Source organism: Microcaecilia unicolor, chromosome 4, assembly GCF_901765095.1.
Source record: "Microcaecilia unicolor chromosome 4, aMicUni1.1, whole genome shotgun sequence".
NCBI lineage: Eukaryota > Metazoa > Chordata > Amphibia > Gymnophiona > Siphonopidae > Microcaecilia > Microcaecilia unicolor.
This window is the reverse complement of record NC_044034.1, coordinates 334,749,954-334,769,422: the sequence shown is the minus strand read 5'-3', so window position 1 is coordinate 334,769,422 and position 19,469 is coordinate 334,749,954. Positions and strand designations below refer to the sequence as shown.

Here is a 19,469-nt window from a genome sequence, read left to right as displayed (position 1 = left end):
TTCTAAAAGACATAGCAAATGTTTAAACACATATATGAAATGCTTTATAAAAACTGTAAAATGGCTCTAAGGAACCTCCACGAGGTATTAGATCCTTTAATTCAAAATTTCAGCTGAAAGCAGAGAACTGTTTATATTTGATGCTGAGCCTCCAAGTTAACATGCCATTAAAAACCTTCCCCCTGATGCAAGGACTCCCTGGCAAGCTAAATGCTTTCTTTTTATCCCTCAACTCTGGCTTTGCATGAGTTAAAAATTTGTGGATATGTTAATTCTGTTAATGCCTTGCTTGGATCCATAGAGAAACATTTCACATTCCAGGGTCAGCTGGAAATATTCCATCCTATCCTCAGATGGTTTTACAGTTCAAGTCCATAGCTACTGTACTGTTACTGTGTGTTCACTGGGGTCAAGAGGAAAAAGCAAGAGGTTACAGAATTGTATCCAAGTGTCTGTGAGGTCACAGTGTTATAACAAAAAGTCCATGTGGAGGGGGGGGGGGGGTCCTAGTGTTGTATATCTTTTTTTATAAGATAAGTATTTCTCTAATTTTGTCTCTGGGAAACGTTACTGCTCTATTACCAAACACCCTGTGGGGTAGACTAAACCTCTTGTTAGTACAAGAGCAGGAGAGTGTAAAAATTTAGAATTAATATGCCATAAGAAGGGAAAGGGGGAGGATGGGCTTTACAGTGGGGTAAATCCTAGGTAACTGCAAATGGCTGATTCTGATTGAGCCAAAAGCCCAAAAGGGCAGGAGGAAACTTCTCTGTTAAAAGGCTCTCTCACCAGTCTCCCATCTGTGGTTCCTTTGCTTGGGTTTGGTTTCTTGTGCTATGTAAATTGTAGAAACACCAGTACAATTGTCAATTGTATGAAACATACAAAGCTCCAGCTCCCATTTTGTTGAAGTCCTTCAGTATTTTCAGGAACCTGGGAGAAGCTTTCTTAGAGATTTCAGAGGATGGATGAAAGATCCAGAGACACTCCCACCTACGCCACATGTTCCTGGATATGCTTCACGCCCTCTTCTAATAACTGCAGGCTGCTCACCAGAGGTGACCTAAGGCAAGGGAGAATGAGGACATCTGAGAAGGCAGAATGCAGAAAATCCCAAAGCTGCAGTACGTTAGAAACCTAAAAAGGGAGAACTCAAAACAGTCAGCGATCAATTAAGCTTAAGGAGATAATTTCACCAAGGTCTGATGGTTTCCACTCCACCAGTGACACATTTTTCAAAACTAGATAGGGGTGACAAGATATAGAGAGAAGATGGAATATTTAACAGCTAAAAAAACAGAAATGTAATTTGATTCTTCTCTCACTCACTGTCCTGCTATTGTCTCAACATGGATTCTCCTAAGAGCAATACAGAGAAGTCTTGAAGAGATGTTCACAGTTCACTTGGGTCTAACTAAACTGCTGCTTTTATTAATCAACTTGAATGTTGACCAGTGAATTCTCTTTCGAGACACCTCTCCATGCACAAATGAGCCCAGAATTCTGAGAGAAACTGGGGAGACTGTAGGCCCGTAAATATGTAAGCTCATTTTCAAAGAGGCCAGTGTTTTGCATTTGTATTATAGCAGAGACAAAATCCCTAGAATAAATTCCAGTGCCCACTCTAATCCCATCCCTTCTTGGCATAAGCTAAGATAGGCACACTGTAAAAATCTGCTGGAAGCCAAAAGGAGGGGAAAGAACCTTCTGGAACAAAAAAGAAAACAGAATCAATGCAGCTGTTTTGGGCCCTTTTGTTCTGGCAAAGTACCTTTGTAATGTAATTGATTAAATGAAAACAGGTGAATTTATAACAACAAAAGCGTGCAGCCTCAAGAATGGATGCAAAAATCTTTTACTGAAGACCCGACACAGGCTGTGTTTCGGCATGTTGCCTGCATCAGGGGTCGTGGTTGTCAGTAGTTCAACAAAAATTAATTCTTCAGCTCATTCAACGAGAAAATTAATATAATGCCTTGTTAAAACATCACATCCAATTAAACCTGTTCAAAAAACGTTACACATGTGAGTTTTATAAACATCACGTGTGGATGTCTTCTACTCCAATGGAGAGTTAAATCCATTCTTAAAGCTGACTCGCTTTTATTGTTGCATTTTGTTCTCTATGCTGTTGGTTCTTCTGTTTTGTTCCTTAACAGGTGACTTTGTGCAATCAGTGCCATTTAATTGGTCACTGGTGATTTAATGTATCACAATTCTCCAATGCAAGGTCAGTACTCAACTTTCTAAAAGAAGACAGATACTTATGGAATATTATCTGGATACTTATAAAGTGGATCCGGACACTGAAGTGGTTGCTCACAAAAGGTTTTAATGCAATGGTTACTGAAACCACTGCTTTTAACAAAAGCACAGTTTAATCAGGTATAAAAACACAGTGGTGTATGTCATATCCGGTACACACACTCATATGACAGGAGGAAAAGACCTCAGATGTCACCAAGCATAGTTATCTGCCCAGTTGTTAACTGGTCAGAATAATGATCTTACAGCGACTAGTGTAATCATAGGCCAAAAACCTCCTTCCTGTCCATAATTTTTCAAAACAATTTTTTTGACAATTTCTTTATCAGGTAATTCAACCCTTGAAATGTTCAACTTGTGCAGGCTAATCAACATTTAAATTGACATAGGTACTTAAATTGCTGAGAAAGTGCTCATACAGCAAAACTTTTCTGAAATGGCTGGATCCCAACAGGCACCCGTTTCACTGTGGCTATTGGGTAGGCAATGAGTTTTGAGAGTGCACTGCAAGTGACTTTATGGACTCAATCCTCTGATGAAGCCACAATGAAACGGGTGCCTGTTGGGATCTAGCCATTTCAGAAAAGTGTTGCTGTATGAGCACTTTCACAGCAATTTAAGTACCTATGTCAATTTAAATGTTGATTAGCCTGCACAAGTTGAACATTTCAAGGATTGAATTACCTGATAAAGAAATTGTCAAAAAATTGTTTTGAAAAATTGATTGAAAAATTATGGACAGGAAGGAGGTTTTTGGCCTATGATTACACTAGTCGCTATAAGATCATTATTCTGACCTGTTAACACCAGGCAGATAACTATGCTTGGTGTCATCTGAGGTCTTTTCCTCCTGTCCTATGAGTGTGTGAATCTATGCTGTACAATTGTGGTTGACATTTTGTATACAAGCGTGGACCATATTGCCATATGTTTGAGATTAAGTGTTCTTATATCTGGTACACACACATAATGAGCAGAACTTACCTCCCAGGCAATATTATTAAATCAAAGACTTCAATCCAAAGGAAAGAAAAACAGGCTGTACAGAGACAAAGGAGAAAAGTGGAAGTGAATCATCGAACACTGGTTCAGTCTAAGCAACAAACTCAGCCTAGGGCAGCCCTGAAGCTTCAAAACCAACCTGGCTCACTCAGAATGCCAAACACAACCTATGTCTGTTTATTCTAATATGTAACCTGAATCTAAACACATATGTATAATTTGTATGTTTCACATTGTATGGCTGCCACTCAGATACATACAAAGGTCAATGAATATATTGTAGGTCTGGTGAGAAAAGAATGAAGGATGAGAAGCTCTCAAAAGCTAATCCCAAATATATTCAGCTAGTTTGATAAAAAGATCACACCTTCAATGTGCTTTATTGACCTTTATTTCTTCATACCTATATGCATGAGGTACCTGCAGCATTCTCCAAGCCCTTACCTTGTGATCCCCCATGCAGACACTATCTCCAAAAGTGCCATATACAACAGATGATGCACTGCTTTCATCCTTCTCCTAGGACAAACACAACACACCATAAGAAATGATGTTGTTAGGAGAGACCCAGAGATGGGAGATCTGCAACAAGAGGGGGAAAAGGGGCAAGAAGGGAGGAGCTCACCTCCTGAAGGAAGGACTTTGCACTGTAGGACATGAAGACCCTGTCACACCAAGCTGGGCAACGAGTGTGCTCATACTCAGTAGGGCTGTTGTAATCTTCACTATATGGGTAACTGGAAAAAGAAATATCTCATTTTCTATTTTATAGACAAGTCTAAATCAAACCCCAACCCATAGCACGTTATACCAAAGGATACTGTGAACCGGGCTGCTGGAACAGCATCAGATCACTTTCCTAGTATTATAAGCAGACTGGAACACTCACTCTCATGAGCAGTGCTATGTCACAGTCTACAGCAGTTCTACCAGAGCCACAGCCAGTCCCTACATGACTGTCATATTCTTGCCGTGCCACGTATGCTACCTGGGAGGGAAGACGATGGGCTGTTCTGAAAGAGTATCCAAAAAGGGCAGTGGTTCCTTATCATACACCAACAACTAGGGAAGTAAACATGATAGAAGAATATTAACAGAGGCTGTCATACAGCACAAAGCAGCAGTCTCATGAAGGATCAATATCAGGCCCAGCACACAGCACCAGTGAACTGGGCCAGGGGAAGAGGTGAGGTGAGTACGCTGTTACATAACTATATACAGTTTAACTAAAACAAGATCAAAGGTCCATCAAGTCCTCCACCCATCTGACTGGCTAATCACCTATAACCAATTCTGCAGCAGTAATAAGAATTTCTTCCATATATGGTGATGTGCTGCAGTGTCTGAATCACCAATTCTCCCTGGCAGCTGGTTGTGTTTTCATAATAGAGGTGCCACTGCCAGGGACCCCAAGACTTGCAGAGTATGAGAGACATCGGACTGAATGTAAAATATTGTTCTGGATTTTTTTTACTGGTATAGTGCTCCTACAGGTAAGGCTGATACTCATAACAATACACTTACAACTGTTGACTGTGTGGGACAGGTCATGCAGATATTACAGATGTTTGATAATGCACAATATCTTTCAGCTCCTCATCACCTTGAGTACTTACCCCTTCAGCATTATTCTCCCTGAACATAGCCTGATTCAAGCATTCAAAAAGCCCCTTTTCAATGAGAAGCAGGACCTGTCAAGACATTACAGGAAATTATTAGAGTGAAGGGCTAGTGTTGTCTCTCTGACTCCCTTCTGCCATTACACACTCTCCCTTCCACCCTATTTGGAAGCTTTCTTCCTTATGCACTGCACGACTCTCAGTGAATGTCAGCCATCCATGGCCCAAATTCCTGTATTATTCTCATCAGATTTTTGGATGATACATGGCTCAAACTCACCAAAGTGCCAGAAGTGGCCTTGCAACACGTCTCTGGGGAGATTATTGAACTGGGGAAAAACTTGGCTTTGAGGAGCAAGAGGTGGGGACAGGGTAATGAAGGCTAACTGGTGGAAGAGGTAAGGTGAGAATTGAGACTGGCTGGGATAAGATTAAAGGAGTGTGTGTACTAGGGAAAGAGAATGTTGGGAGGGGGAAGAAACTGGGCAGAGAGACAGTTTTTTCGTGGGGGAGAATGTTTTAGAGAAGATGAGTTGGGAAGATATAGGCTGAAGTGTGATGGGGTGAAAGAGTGAGAGAGTGTGAGGAAGCACAATTTGATATAATTACATGAGGGTGCACCTGAGGAGCCAGACTGAGGGTATTAATCACTTTGTCCAGTTATCATCAAGGCTCTCAACTAGATGGAGTTTTACCAAATTACTCCCCAACAAAAATAGTGAAGCTTATTGAAATAGAACTCGTATTCCCTCTACAGTCATGCATGTCCCATCCACCAGAAAAGGATATAATGCAATCTGAGGTAGTCAGAGAATCACTCCCTAGTCCCCACACATCCTCCTGCTGTATGCAGAAAACACACTCCTGTACTGTACCCTCCCACTTGTACTATATCTAGAGAGACAATACCCGCTGTTTCCAGAGAAACACACACATCTGCAATATGCCCACAAACACCCTACCCCCTTTTACCCAGAGAACTGCACTATATCTACAGGCACATATATGTACAGTATTCAAAGACCCCACCCAGCTGAGAAACATACACACCCCTCACTGTCCCCTCAGAAACACATACATCAGTATTGTATCCACAGAGAGACTCCACTCCTACTGTACTCAAAGAATCATACTTTCTCCAGAGACATCCCACCCCTGCTTTCCTTAAGAAAATACACACACATATTTAAACTATGCCAGAGAGATGCAAACCCACCCACTATACCCAATAACTCTACTGTATCCAGACACGCCTGCAGTAGCCAGAGAAACACACACACCTGAATTATCTACAGAAAGACCTCACTCCCATTGTATCCAGAAAGACACATATCTACTGTAATCAGAGTGTAGCTAGACACACCTACATTATCCAAAGAGACATCCACATATCCACACCATATTCAAAAAGAACCATTCTAAACCCAAACAACCCCACATCTCCAGCTATATCCTGCAATATACTCAAATCCAGGAGCAGTGGAGCACCTTTTTGTTGGGGGGGGGCAAGCTCCACACCCAACTCTACCCACAGCTCTACTGAGACCTACTGACAGCTCCACCGCTAAGATAATATCACTGATTTTAATGTCATTATTTCTTCCATTCATTCTAGCATATCTCCTCTCTGTTCCTTACCTCTTTTCCTGACCAGCATCTCCCCATCGCTTTCTTCCCCTACCCCATGAACTCCAACATCTCCCCTCTCCTCCTGCCTCTCCATCTGGTCCAGCATTACCTCTCTCTTCTTCCCCCTCCAGCTCCGGAGTTTGATCTCCAATCCCTGCATGGTCCAGCACCTCACTCACTCCCTGCCACATCTCTTCCTGCTCCTTAGTCCTTACCTTTATCAAGCATGTCGAGAAGACAAAACAACCTATGAGAGCAGTAGCAGACACTACTATGGGAATGGGAATGCCCATGGACAGGCCTGCCACAGGAATCCCTCCAGTCCTGAGAGCAGAAGAATCCTCTGATGCATTCCACCGTTTTAACATATATTTCCTTTGAGGACAAGATGCATCAGTGTTCTACCACTCTCAGTGTCAGAAGAGGTTCCACAGAGCACTTACACAGTTAACATGAGGTGCTGACAGCATAAATGCTTTTGAACATTGACCTGTGTGTGTGCAGTGTTACATCAGCCATAGAGCTGGTGTAAGTGTTACCAACTAAATGCCACATAAACGCGTGTCACAGTAACACAAGTTACACAGGTAAGTTTGGGTCCTGTCCATGCTACACCCCCCCCCCTCCTTGTAAATATGTGCTATGCAAGTTAAGTGGGTGTTTGCAGAATAGTGCTTAGATGATATGTTGGCATACATGCATATATGTGTGGAGCCTGCAAATGGGTGGGAAAATGTGGGATACTACTACTACTTATCATTTCTTGATACAAATGCAACAAATAAATAAATATTCTAGAATTTTGAACATTTATGCATGTAACCTAAACATAACTCACGTGCAAATGTTAGTGCCTATTTTACAGAATTTCCTCAATAGTGTGCACTGTTGAAAATACATTTCTATTCTATATGTACACTTATGCATCTACTCTAGATGTATAAGTGCAGATATTGGGCACCTATACGACTAGCATATGATGTTTGGGTCATATGCTCTACTTTACACCTGTTTTGGTACATCCAGCCCAAATGTATATGCTAGACATATAGGTGCCCAATATCTGCAGGTATACAACTAGAGTAGGCGCATAGTGGGCCTCAGAACACCCCTTCCACATGCATTTTTCTGCACATATAAAAGTATATGTGCACCAGTGCACACATAGTTTTGTGTATGCACTTCTGCTGAAAATGAAATGAAATCAGTACTTAGACCTCCGGCGCAGTACAAAACATCTAAATTTTGTTTGAAAATTGACCTCTCAATTTTAGGTGAAACTAGCAGAAACCGCCCCTCCATCAACCACTTTTCTTCACTTTCCTCTGGAAGAAGACACTCACGGATTAAGCCTTTCCCAGTGGTCACTGGTTCTCAATCTAAACATTAACAGCACCCCCCTGGTTTTGCTACCTTACAACTGCTTTTCTCCTCACAGATGATTTTCTCCACTCTGCCTTCACTGTCACATCTTTCTCTCCGTAATCTGCCACTGCTGCAGACATTCTAGAGAGAGAGAGAGAGAGAATAAAAACCTGACTTTGGCAAATGCCACAGAATCCTGTACCAGATGCTTTATGCTAATTAGGATTAGTTACCCAGCTATTATAAAGCACCACAATGGGTTGAGGGGAGGACAGTTTTGAAAAGCCATCCATCGGAATGTCTTGCAATGAAACCACTTTATCAGTTAACTCAATGCCTTCCTCAGTCTGCACTGAGGAAATCTGAACCACCATAGGCAAAGGAGCAAAAAACTCCTTGCACTCTGGAAAGTCCAGCAAATTGTTAAGAAAATTGAGCACTCTGTTCAGGGTACTATTACTCAGTTATGTAAATTCTTCCAGGAAAGTTGTTAAGATAATTGAGCATGATCAGAGGCTTTCAAAATTGGAAACAGCATTAAATACGATTGAACATTTGCAGTCTACTGCTGTTTCTACTGTTAAGGACAGATCCTTGATTCACTTACACCTGGAAGCTTTGGAAAATAAGTTACATATTAAGAACCTTAGGATACTTAGAGGGGCATAATTGAACGAAAACGCCTATCTCCATGGGCGTTTATCTCCGAGAACGGGTCCGTGAAGGGGCGGACCGAACCGTATTTTGGGAAAAAATAGACGCCCATGTTTTATTCAACAATGTGTGAGCTGGGCGTTTTTGTTTTTCAGCGATAATGGAAAATGAAAGCGCCCAGCTCAAAAACGAATAAATCCAAGACATTTATTCGTGGGAGGGGCCAGGATTCGTAGTGCACTGGTCCCCCTCACATGGCAGGACATCAACCGGGCACCCTAGGGGGCACTTTTACAAAACCAAAAAAAACAGGTAAAAGAGCTCCCAGGTGCATAGCACCCTTCCCTTGTGTGTTGAGCCCCCCCAAATCCCCCTCAAAACCCACTGCCCACAAGTCTACACCATTACTATAGCCCTAAGGGGTGAAGGGGGGCACCTACATGTGGGTACAGTGGGTTTGGGGGGGTTGGACGACTAATAAGCATTAAGCAGCACAATTGTAACAGGTAGGGGGGATGGGCCTGGGTCCACCTGCCTGAAGTCCACTGCACCCCCTAACAACTCCTCCAGTGACCTGCATACTGCTGCCAGGGAGCTGGGTATGACATTTGAGGGTGAAAATAAAAAGTTGTGAAACATCATTTTTTTGTGGTGGGAGGGGGTTAGTGACCACTGGGGGAGTCAGGGGAGGTCATCCCCGATTCCCTCCAGTGGTCATCTGGTCATTTAGGGCACTTTTTGGGGCTTTATTCGTGAAAAAACAGGGTCCAGGAAAAGTGTCCTAAATTCTAGCTAAAAACGCATACTTTTTTCCCATTATCGGTGAAATGCGCCCATCTTTGTTCGGCAGATAACCACGCCCCAGTTCCGCCTTCGCCACACCTCTGACACGCCCCCATCAACTTTGTCCGCATCCGCGACGGAGTGCAGTTGAAAACGTCCAAAAATCGGCTTTCGATTATACCGCTTTATTCGTTTTTGTGAGATAAACGTCCATCTCCCGATTTAGGTCGGAACTTGGGCGTTTTTCTCATTCGATTATAAGCAGGTTAACTTTCCGGTGACTCATTATCTGGCTCAATTAGAGTTATTGAAAATGTATTTGAAAAATGTTCTTCAATGCTCTCAAGCTTATTCTTTGTCTGTTGAGAGTATATATCATGTTCAGAAAAGCTCTATCCAGATAAGGGAGGAGGGTGAAATGCATCAAGTTGTATCTACTCCTGTAGAAAGTCATGATATCTCTGTTTCTAGAATCCTCACAGGATTTGATAACGAAGAGGGCCACTCTGTTGGTTACATTTTCTTCCGAAATTGACAAAAAATCACTATACTTAAGCTTTATTTTTCAAAGAAAACTGTGCCTTTCTATAGCCGCCAAATCTATATATTCCCAGATGTGGCAAAGCAAACTCAGTTCCGAAGGATGCAGTTCCTGTAGCTGAAGCCTAAGGCCTTGGCTATGGGGACAACCTTTTTCTTAAAATTTCCTTATAAATGCCTGATCCAATATGGGAACAATAGATATACCTTTGTAGATCCTTCTCATTTAGAATCTTTCCTTTTGGATAAACTGTTGCTTTCTGGACAAGTTTCCTGAGTTGGTAATTATAGGTTTGAGTTTGATGGAGTAGTTTGAAATATTGTATCTACCTGCTCTTGCTTTGTTAGATGTTTTACTTATAATTATTTTCTTCTCGAATATCAACATCCCTAGATGTGGACTGTAAAGTGTATGTTTATCTTCTTGTAATATTTTATCTTTTGTAATATTTCAGTCTTGGATTTATTGCTATGTTTCTTTATTTTATACTGTAAAATTATGGATAACAATAAAACAAAAAACATCCACCCAGGTAAAGGGGCTATCTGAAAACTGCCCAGTCTGTAAGTCAGCGAAAGGATGGTGCACAGTAGAGAGGCAAGGTTCCACCAAAAGTAGGATAAACCATAAGTAGATCCAAAAATGAAAATGAAGGTGAAATTTGGTCTTACCTGTTAATTTCCTTTCCCCTAGTCTAGCCAAACCAATTGAACAAGCAGGATTGTATACCCTTCCATATCAGCAGATGGAAAGAGAGAGCTGAAACTTCCAGTGACATCACTGGGGTATAGGCTGCTGCACTCTTGGAACTTTCTAGTATGCCACTGCCAAACAGCATAAGGTCCTGTGGGCTACCCCAAAACTCCATCTGCCTCTGCAGTATAATTAAATTCCACAATTAACCTTAACCTAAACTACATATGCAGTGAGAGCCCAGGGAGTTTCCAGGCCGCAGTCTTCCAGGGCAGGCCCCAGACTGGTATGGCCGGACTAAAAGAAGGAAATGAACATGTATGCCTAAATATCACCTTACTGAGCATCCCAGCCACAACAATCTGGACAAGTGAGATGTACCTTAGGAGAATCTCATAGGGAGGGGGAAGACAAGGCCTTCTAGATCAATGCCCACCATAGGCCCAGCAGTCCCTGGCTAGAACATGAAATTTGTAATGCTTCACCAATAAGTGAAGAAACAGCCAAGTGACATTCTCTTCAAGAACTGAGAGACATCTCAGATGTGCCACCACAAAAAGGCTGATTTTCCCTCTAGTAGGCAAGCCCCTCCCCACCTGAACCTTCAGGGAGCTGCAGGCTCGGCTTTGCTGAAACCCCTCCTGCAAGAAATCTAGCACAGCCAGGACCTGCACTCGCCACAGAAAAAGAGAATGCTCCACACAATAAGCATTTAAAGACCTTCCGGACCTGAACATAAACCAAACTATAAGCCAGATCCTCCATCTCTTCCAGCCCCTGCCAGAGGAGACTTGAACTCCAGGGAAGTAATAGGGTGGCACACACAAGCAGGTACACTATGTCTGCATACCATGGCCTCCAATGCCAGTCCATAGCCACCAGGAGGATCATAAAGGGGTGCCAGACCACTCTACACAGCAGCCACCCTACAAGGAGCCAAGGAGGAATTTGTACAATAGATCCTCTTGTGTTCAATATAGCACCAGGGTATCCATGCCATTGGATTAGTATCTCCTTGTACTAAGCGGTATATTAATTAAATCAAATCTCTTCTGTGACTCAAGAAGCGAGCCTCCTTGGCGCTGTAGCTTGAGGTCATAAGATCGAACACTGGCCTCCCCCACCTCTCCACTAACAGTTGGAAAGCCAGCAGGCTCAATTCCCACACTCCCTGATCCAGGGTAGACCGGCTAAGGAAGTCAACTTGAAAGCTGTCCTGGCTGGCAATATGAACTGCTGACACTGCCAGAAAGTGGTTCTCTGCCCAGTGGCATACAGCTGCTGCTTCCTGTGCTATAGTTTGGTTCCTCATGCCCCCTATGCTTCTTGACATACGCTACCGCTATAGCTTTGTTTAACATCACCCCCACAGCTCTGCCTTGCAGGATGGGTAGAAACTTCAAGAGCGCAAGCCTGATAGCCATTGTCTAGAGGCAACTAATCAACCAAGTTATCTCCTGACCAGACCAAAGGCCTTGTGTCACCCTCAAGCTGCAATGAGGACCCAGCTCCTGCGCTGCCATCTGTGGTCACCTCACTCCAATCCAAAGGGTCTAAGGGAACCCTCTTCAGCAGATGATCTGTGCAAGTCCATGAGGTAAGGCTCTTCCAAAACTGCTGGGGAAGGAGCACCCTAGCCTGGAAATCCTCAGATCCTGGCCAGGTCCCCTGAAAAAGTTACGTATGCACTCGTGCCCATGAGACAACCTCCAGGGTCACTACGATCAACCCAAGAACCTAAAGGTAGTCCCATACCTGTAGGTACTGCAAAACACACAGACTCCACAGATGGGACCAAAGTTTCTGCATCCACGCCTCAGTGAGGGATACAGTCCCCTGGGCCCTATCAAACAGGACTCTCAGGTATTCCAACTGCTGAGAAGGAACCAAGTGGCTCTTTGTATGGTTCACCACCCAGCCCAGGCCATCCAAGAGCTAGGTCACCTGGGAGGTGGCCATTCTGGATTCCTCTTCTGAATCAGCTCTGATCAGTCAGTCACCAAGATAGGGGCACATCTTGATGCCTTGGAAATGCAGATGGGCCACACCCACCACCACTATCACACCTTTGAAAGGCGTGAGAGGCTGTTGCCAGGACAAATGGGAGGGTGCAGAACTGAAAATATGTGCCCCAGAAAGTGAACTGCTCAGATGGGAATGTGAAGGTAGGCCTTCAGCAGATCCACAGAGGAAAGAAACTCTCCCAGCTAAACAAAAGCAATGACTAAATGCAATGTCTCCATCCAGAACCATGAATATGAAGTGCTGTGTTGACACTCTTGAGGTCTAGGGTAGGCCTGAAGGAACCCCCTTTCTTTGGAATCACAAAACATAAGGATTTTCATCCTCTACCCTGTTCTGCAGGAGGAACAGCTTCCAGTTGGAACAGATGGCAAAGCATGTTATTAACTGCCTGGCATTTTATCGCCAAGCCATAAGGGGAGATCATGAAAGCCTCTGAAATGGGACACACCAGATCTAATGCATAGCCTTGATTCACCATCTATTTGCTAAATAGATACTTTTGTTCTGTTTTCACTGAAGAAAATCCTGGGGAAGGACCGAGAGGGACTGGCAAACGTATACCTGAGAATGAACTTGGAAAGCTAAAGGTGGACAAAGCCATGGGACCGGACGGGATCCACCCCAGAATACTGAGGGAGCTCAGAGAGGTTCTGGCGGGTCCTCTTAAAGACTTGTTTAATAAATCCTTGGAGACGGGAGAGGTTCCGAGGGATTGGAGAACGGTGGAGGTGGTCCCTCTTCACAAAAATGGTGATAGGGAAGAAGCTGGAAACTACAGGCCGGTAAGTTTCACTTCGGTTATTGGAAAAGTAATGGAAGCGATGCTGAAGGAAAGGATAGTGAATTTCCTGGAAGCCAATAAGTTGCAAGATCCGAGACAACATGGTTTCACCAAAGGGAAATCGTGCCAAACGAATCTCATTGAATTCTTTGACTGGGTGACAGGAGAATTAAATCAAGGACGTGCTATGGACGTAATCTACTTAGATTTCAGCAAGGCTTTTGACACGGTTCCCCACAGGAGGCTCTTAAATAAACTAGACGGGCTGAAAATAGGACCCGAAGTGGTAAACTGGATTAGGAACTGGTTGACGGGCAGACGCCAGAGGGTGGTGGTGAATGGAGTTCGCTTGGAGGGAAAGGTGAGTAGTGGAGTGCCTCAGGGATCGGTGCTGGGGCTGATTCTGTTCAATATATTTGTGAGTGACATTGCCGAAGGGTTACAAGGTAAAGTTTGCCTTTTTGCGGATGACACCAAGATTTCCAACAGAGTGGACACCCCGGAGGGAGTGGAAAACATGAAAAAAAGATCTGAAGAAGCTAGAAGAATGGTCTAACGTATGGTAATTAAAATTCAATGCGAAGAAATGCAAAGTGATGCACTTAGGGAGTAGAAATCCAAGGGAGACGTATGTGTTAGGCGGGGAGAGTCTGATAGGCACGGACGGGGAGAGGGATCTTGGGGTGATAGTATCTGAGGACCTGAAGGCGACAAAACAGTGCGACAAGGCGGTGGCCGTAGCGAGAAGATTGCTAGGCTGTATAGAGAAAGGAGTGACCAGCAGAAGAAAGGAGGTTTTAATGCCCCTGTATAAGACGTTGGTGAGGCCCCACCTGGAGTATTGTGTTCAGTTTTGGAGGCCATATCTTGCGAAGGATGTTAAAAAAATGGAAGCGGTGCAAAGAAAAGCTACGAGAATGGTATGGGATTTGCGTTCCAAGACGCATGAAGAGAGACTTGCTGACCTGAACATGTATACCCTGGAGGAAAGGAGGAACAGGGGTGATATGATACAGATGTTCAAATATTTGAAAGGTATTAATCCGCAAACGAATCTTTTCCGGAGATGGGAAGGTGGTAGAACGAGAGGACATGAAATGAGATTGAAGGGGGGCAGACTCAGGAAAGATGTCAGGAAGTATTTTTTCACGGAGAGGGTGGTGGACGCTTGGAATGCCCTCCCGCGGGAGGTGGTGGAGATGAAAATGGTAAAGGAGTTCAAACATGCGTGGGATATGCATAAAGGAATCCTGTGCATAAGGAATGGATCCTCAGAAGCTTAGCTGAAATTGGGTGGCGGAGCAGGTGGGGGGAAGAGGGGTTGGTGGTTGGGGGGTAGGATAGGGGAGGGCAGACTTATACGGTCTTGTACCAGAGCCGATGATGGGAGGCGGGACTGGTGGTTGGGAGGCGGGAAATACTGCTGGGCAGACTTATACGGTCTGTGCCCTGAAAACGACAGGTACAAATTCAAGGTATGGTATACACATATGAGTTTATCTTGGGCAGACTGGATGGACCATGCAGGTCTTTTTCTGCCGTCATCTACTATGTTACTATGTTACTATGATACCCACTGATCTGAGGTGATGTGGATCCTATCATAGTAAAAGAGGGACAATGTTCCATTCACCCAATCCAATGAGGGGCATGGCACAACCTAATTGCACTCCTTTAGCGAAACCTTTTGCCCCAGAGGAACCTTAGTCCCCAAGCTTTCTCAAGCCTTGAAAGGGTTCACCCTTGGCCTTTCTCCCTTTTCTGGCTGGAGTTGGTGGAATGTGTTTATTCTGCCAAAAGCAGCCACCTCCCTTACAGTGAGCTTTGCCTGGGCACAACCGGCCACGGCCATTGATGCATCTCTGGGAGACATGGCAGACAAGACTCCCCCAAATCTCAACTTTTCCAAATCTTCCCCAAATGGTGAGCAGCCTTTAAAACAGCATGCTCAAGTTCATTTTAGAAGAAACATCTAACGACCAGTGGTGGAGCCACAAATAGCACTTGGCCATGACCACCGAGGCAACCGATCAAGAAGAAATATGAACCAAGTCGTATAAGACATTCACCAGGAAGGCCACACCAGACTCCAAACGTGTCACCTCTGGGGAATCTGGGAGCTGCTAGAGCCAATGCAGCTTAGCTCGGGCTATATAACTGCAACAGATGTCAGCCTGCACCACTGCTGCCATTGAGAAGGCCGGTTTGAGAAGGTGCTTCACTTTCCCCTTATTCATCTCCATAATCACTAAGTCCCTCTTCACAGGGCTTATGGTCTTCTTGGATTGGGGGCCAGAGTGAGGCCATTAGGCTTGACCATGGCGCTAGACCAAAGCACCTGTGCACTAGGGAATTAGGACTAGGACCAGCACCAGCCAGAACACCGTTTTCATCTCCTGAAGCTAGAGAAATACTGGAAAGTTCCATCAGAACACCAGACTATATCCAGGTAATGTCACTGAAAGTTTCAGATCTCTACCTCCACCTGCTGGTAGGAAAGGGAAAACAAGCCCACTTGTACAGATGCTAAGAAAATGTGTATTTATTACAATATACATGATGTAATATAAATTACTTAATAAAACATGTTTTAAAATTTTATTCATAAAACCTGGCATCAGGGGTAAAGAGTAAAATTAAATTTCTGTGTCACTGTCTCATCTCTAGATAAATCTAATACATTGTTCAAGTTGTCCACAGACAATTGAGGATATTTTCAAAGCACCTAGCCTTCCAAAGTTCCATAGAAACCTATGGAACTTTGGAAGGCTAAGTGCTTTAAAAATATGCCTCAATGTAAATTTGTAGAAGCGTTTTCTCAATTCACAATTGATAAGCCCTCAACATATTCCAAATGTATCTATAGAACCACTGATGTGGACACCTGTTTCACATGCACAGTGCTTGCCTAAGAATTGTTCCCAGTGTGTGTGGACAACAGACAGCAGAATTTAAAAAAAAACAACAACATTTTTTCTCTTCCCCTTGAGAACATACAGTAATTCACTGACCTTGCTGTCATTGCACCTTACCTGGATAAAGCTTCTAGCATCTAACCTGAAGTTAAAGTCCCCAAAGATAAAGAATGGTAGGAGTTGAAAGCGCTGGTCATTTAACCTGAAATTGAAAAGGCCAATATTACTTTAGGTGTTCGAGGAACAACAAAACATCATGTTTCTATTTTTTTTTTTAATTGCAAGAAGTCTTTTTTGTCAATGCATCATAACAAAAATGACAGTATACACTCAACACGGATGCAGTACTCCATAGTTTACACAAAGAATCTATTAATACTCCCTGCTAAGTGACATAGAACAATATCAACTTGCCTTTTGTTACATCTCCAAACTTCAGGAATTTTTTGAATTTTACTGGATTTAGTAATTCCCCACCCTTCCCTTCTCCTTCCCTCCCCTCCCCTCCCCCCAATGGACACAACTAGCTGTATTCATTCAGGTCGCTCTCTAAACATGTAAGCCAATTTTTACAGAGCATCCGAAGGGATGTGTTTCCATACTGCTTGCCAACTCCCCATCCGGTGTTTGCGCTCAGCAATTAATCTCTCCATCTCCCTCACGTATCTCAGTTTATGAAGCCACTTCACTACCGGAGGCACCCCCTCCCTCTTCCAATGTGAAGCCAAAACCACCCGTGCTGTACCAACCACTTGATGTACCAGTTTCTGCTGGGCCAGCGTTATGCCGGCAATCCGGGCAAAGAACAAAAACACCTCCGGGGCCAAGGGTACTATGCATCCCAACCATTTCTGCAGCCTAAAGTGAACCGCCCTCCAGTATGCCCGGATTTTGGGGCAGCTCTATCACACGTGTCCCACTGAACCCCTTTGACCACACCTTCTCCAACACCCACCTGAAGAAGCCGGGAATATCTTCTGTATCCGGGCAGGTGTAAAGTACCACCAATAGAGCACCTTCACAGCGTTTTCCTGCATGGGTACATGAGTGGACACCCCCACCGCTGTTCTTTCTATTCTCTCCCACTCAGACTCTTCCAGGCCCACACCCAACTCCTTCTCCCAACCTCTTCGATGCGCACCGCTACAGGGTGAGTGCTGGCTTATGTTTTGGTAAAGGTGACTTATCAGGCCACGAGAGGATGAAAGCTTCCCACATATCTCCTCTAAGTCAAGTTTCTTTCGCTGCATCACCTCTCGCACCGCTTTAGTCTGTAAAGTGTGCCACTTGACAGTATTCATATTCGCCTCCCTCCACCCCAGGATATCTATCCTTCAGGACGTTAAAGGACAACAGTGAGTCATCTTCAAACATCTGTCCCCAATTTCGTACCCCAGCCTCATACCATTTGGTGAAAGTCCCCTTTGTAGTGCCTGGCAGAAATAGTGGATTATACGCTATAGGGGTATTCTGGGTCAAGGTGCATTGTTTCTGAGGGAACATTCTATCCCAGTAATAAAGTGTTACATACACTGAAGGACAAGTTCCCTCCCCCAAACTTCTAAATGACCTGGGTAACCACATTAAGGCGCTCAGCGGTGTCCCACCAAATGAGTGTTGTTCTATTTGCACCCATTGTCTATCTGGATATTCTTGATGCCATTCAAGTGCCGCCTTCCCCTGCGCCGCTCTGTAATACCATATTAGATTGGGTACCCCCAACCCTCCTCTCTTCCTCTCCCTATATAATACTGAACGCGCTAGCCGTGGACGCTTTCCTGTCCAGACGAACCGCACTAATCTATCTTGTAAAGAAGCTATGAATCGCCTGGGCATCATCACAGGCAGCACCTGGAAAAGGTACAGCAATCGAGGCAGAATATTCATTTTAAGGATAGCTATTCTTCCAAACCATGAGAACTGCATGTCTCCCCAGCGCTCTAAGTCAGCCCCAATAGTTTTGCCTAACCCCGTATAATTTGCCTTAAAGAGCTCTGAGAGTTCCCTCATCAAGTTCACCCCCAGATATCTAATTTGTTTGCGAGCCCATCGGAAGGGAGAAAAGATCTTTAAAGACTCCACCACCTCCTCTGGGAGTGTTACATTTAAAACCTCAGATTTAACCATATTAACTTTGAAACCAGATACTGCAGAGTACTCTTCTATTTTTCGCTCTAATTGCGGAAATGTAGTCATGGGACGAGTAACAAACAGCAAGACATCATCAGCAAAAAGAGCCATTTTATGGACTCTATCTGCCACTCGTGCTCCTGAGATATTGGGATCAAGGCGCATATGTGCTGCAAAAAGCTCCATCACCATGGCAAATAACAAGGGTGACAGGGGACATCCCTGCCGTGTGCCTCTGTATAATGTGAATAAATCAGAGTTGCCCCCATTGACCCGGACACATGCCCTTGGTGATTCATAGAAAGCCTGGATCCATCGTCTAAACTGCACTCCAAACCCCATCGTCTCCAGGACCTTATGCATAAAGGGCCAGTGAACCCGGTCAAAGGCTTTTTCCGCGTCAAGGCTTAAGAGACATAGCGGTCTCTGATTTCTTTTTGCCAAGTACATAATGTCCACCACCCTCCTAATATTATCCATTGCTTTTCTATAGGAGACAAATCCAACCTGGTCCGGATGGATGAGCACTGGGAAAATAGGGGCCAGTCGGGTTGCCAATACCTTAGCAAAGATTTTTACATCAGCATTTAGCACTGATATAGGCCTATAGGACCCACACTCTAGGTCAGTGATGGCGAACCTTTCAGAGACCGAGTGCCCAAACAGCAACCCAAAATCTAATTACTCATCGCGAAGTGCCGGTACTCATTATGGGCGGGGTCACCACATATGACTCCACCCCTATGATAGCCACACCCCCTTACACCAGCCATGGCGCATATAAACAGACATCCTTGAAAATATTATACTAGTATAGGAGAAAAAAATAACATGATTTTCTTTCATTATAAATCATTTCTGTAAGTTATTACAGCTCCAGTATACCCAGTGCAAAATAAGACAGCAGATGTAAATTCTCAAATTGGCCATATTCCAAACACTAAAATGAAAATAAAATGATTTTTTCTACCTTTGTTGTCTGGTGATTTTGTTTTCCTATCCATATTGGTCCTAGTCGCTGATTCTGCTGCTCTCTATCTGTTCTCTTAACTCCGTTTCCAGGGCTT

The 19,469-nt window shown here is 44.0% G+C and overlaps 1 protein-coding gene across 1 annotated transcript in view; it reads right to left on the bottom strand.

The window, feature by feature from the left end:
- Nucleotides 1–65: 65 nt before the first annotated feature.
- The window catches only part of LOC115469426 (inositol polyphosphate-5-phosphatase A-like), a 110,253-nt gene continuing 90,849 nt past the window's right edge, over nt 66–19,469 (bottom strand). Inside the window, exons 9-16 of the mRNA XM_030202055.1 lie at nt 16,390–16,474; nt 7,929–8,021; nt 4,884–4,958; nt 4,256–4,329; nt 3,893–4,004; nt 3,712–3,786; nt 3,250–3,304; nt 66–1,063 (exon numbers count right to left, since the gene is read on the bottom strand). Coding sequence (XP_030057915.1) covers nt 3,266–3,304; nt 3,712–3,786; nt 3,893–4,004; nt 4,256–4,329; nt 4,884–4,958; nt 7,929–8,021; nt 16,390–16,474 — 553 coding nt within the window. The 3' untranslated portion in view covers nt 66–1,063; nt 3,250–3,265. The remainder of the gene's footprint in view (nt 1,064–3,249; nt 3,305–3,711; nt 3,787–3,892; nt 4,005–4,255; nt 4,330–4,883; nt 4,959–7,928; nt 8,022–16,389; nt 16,475–19,469) is intronic.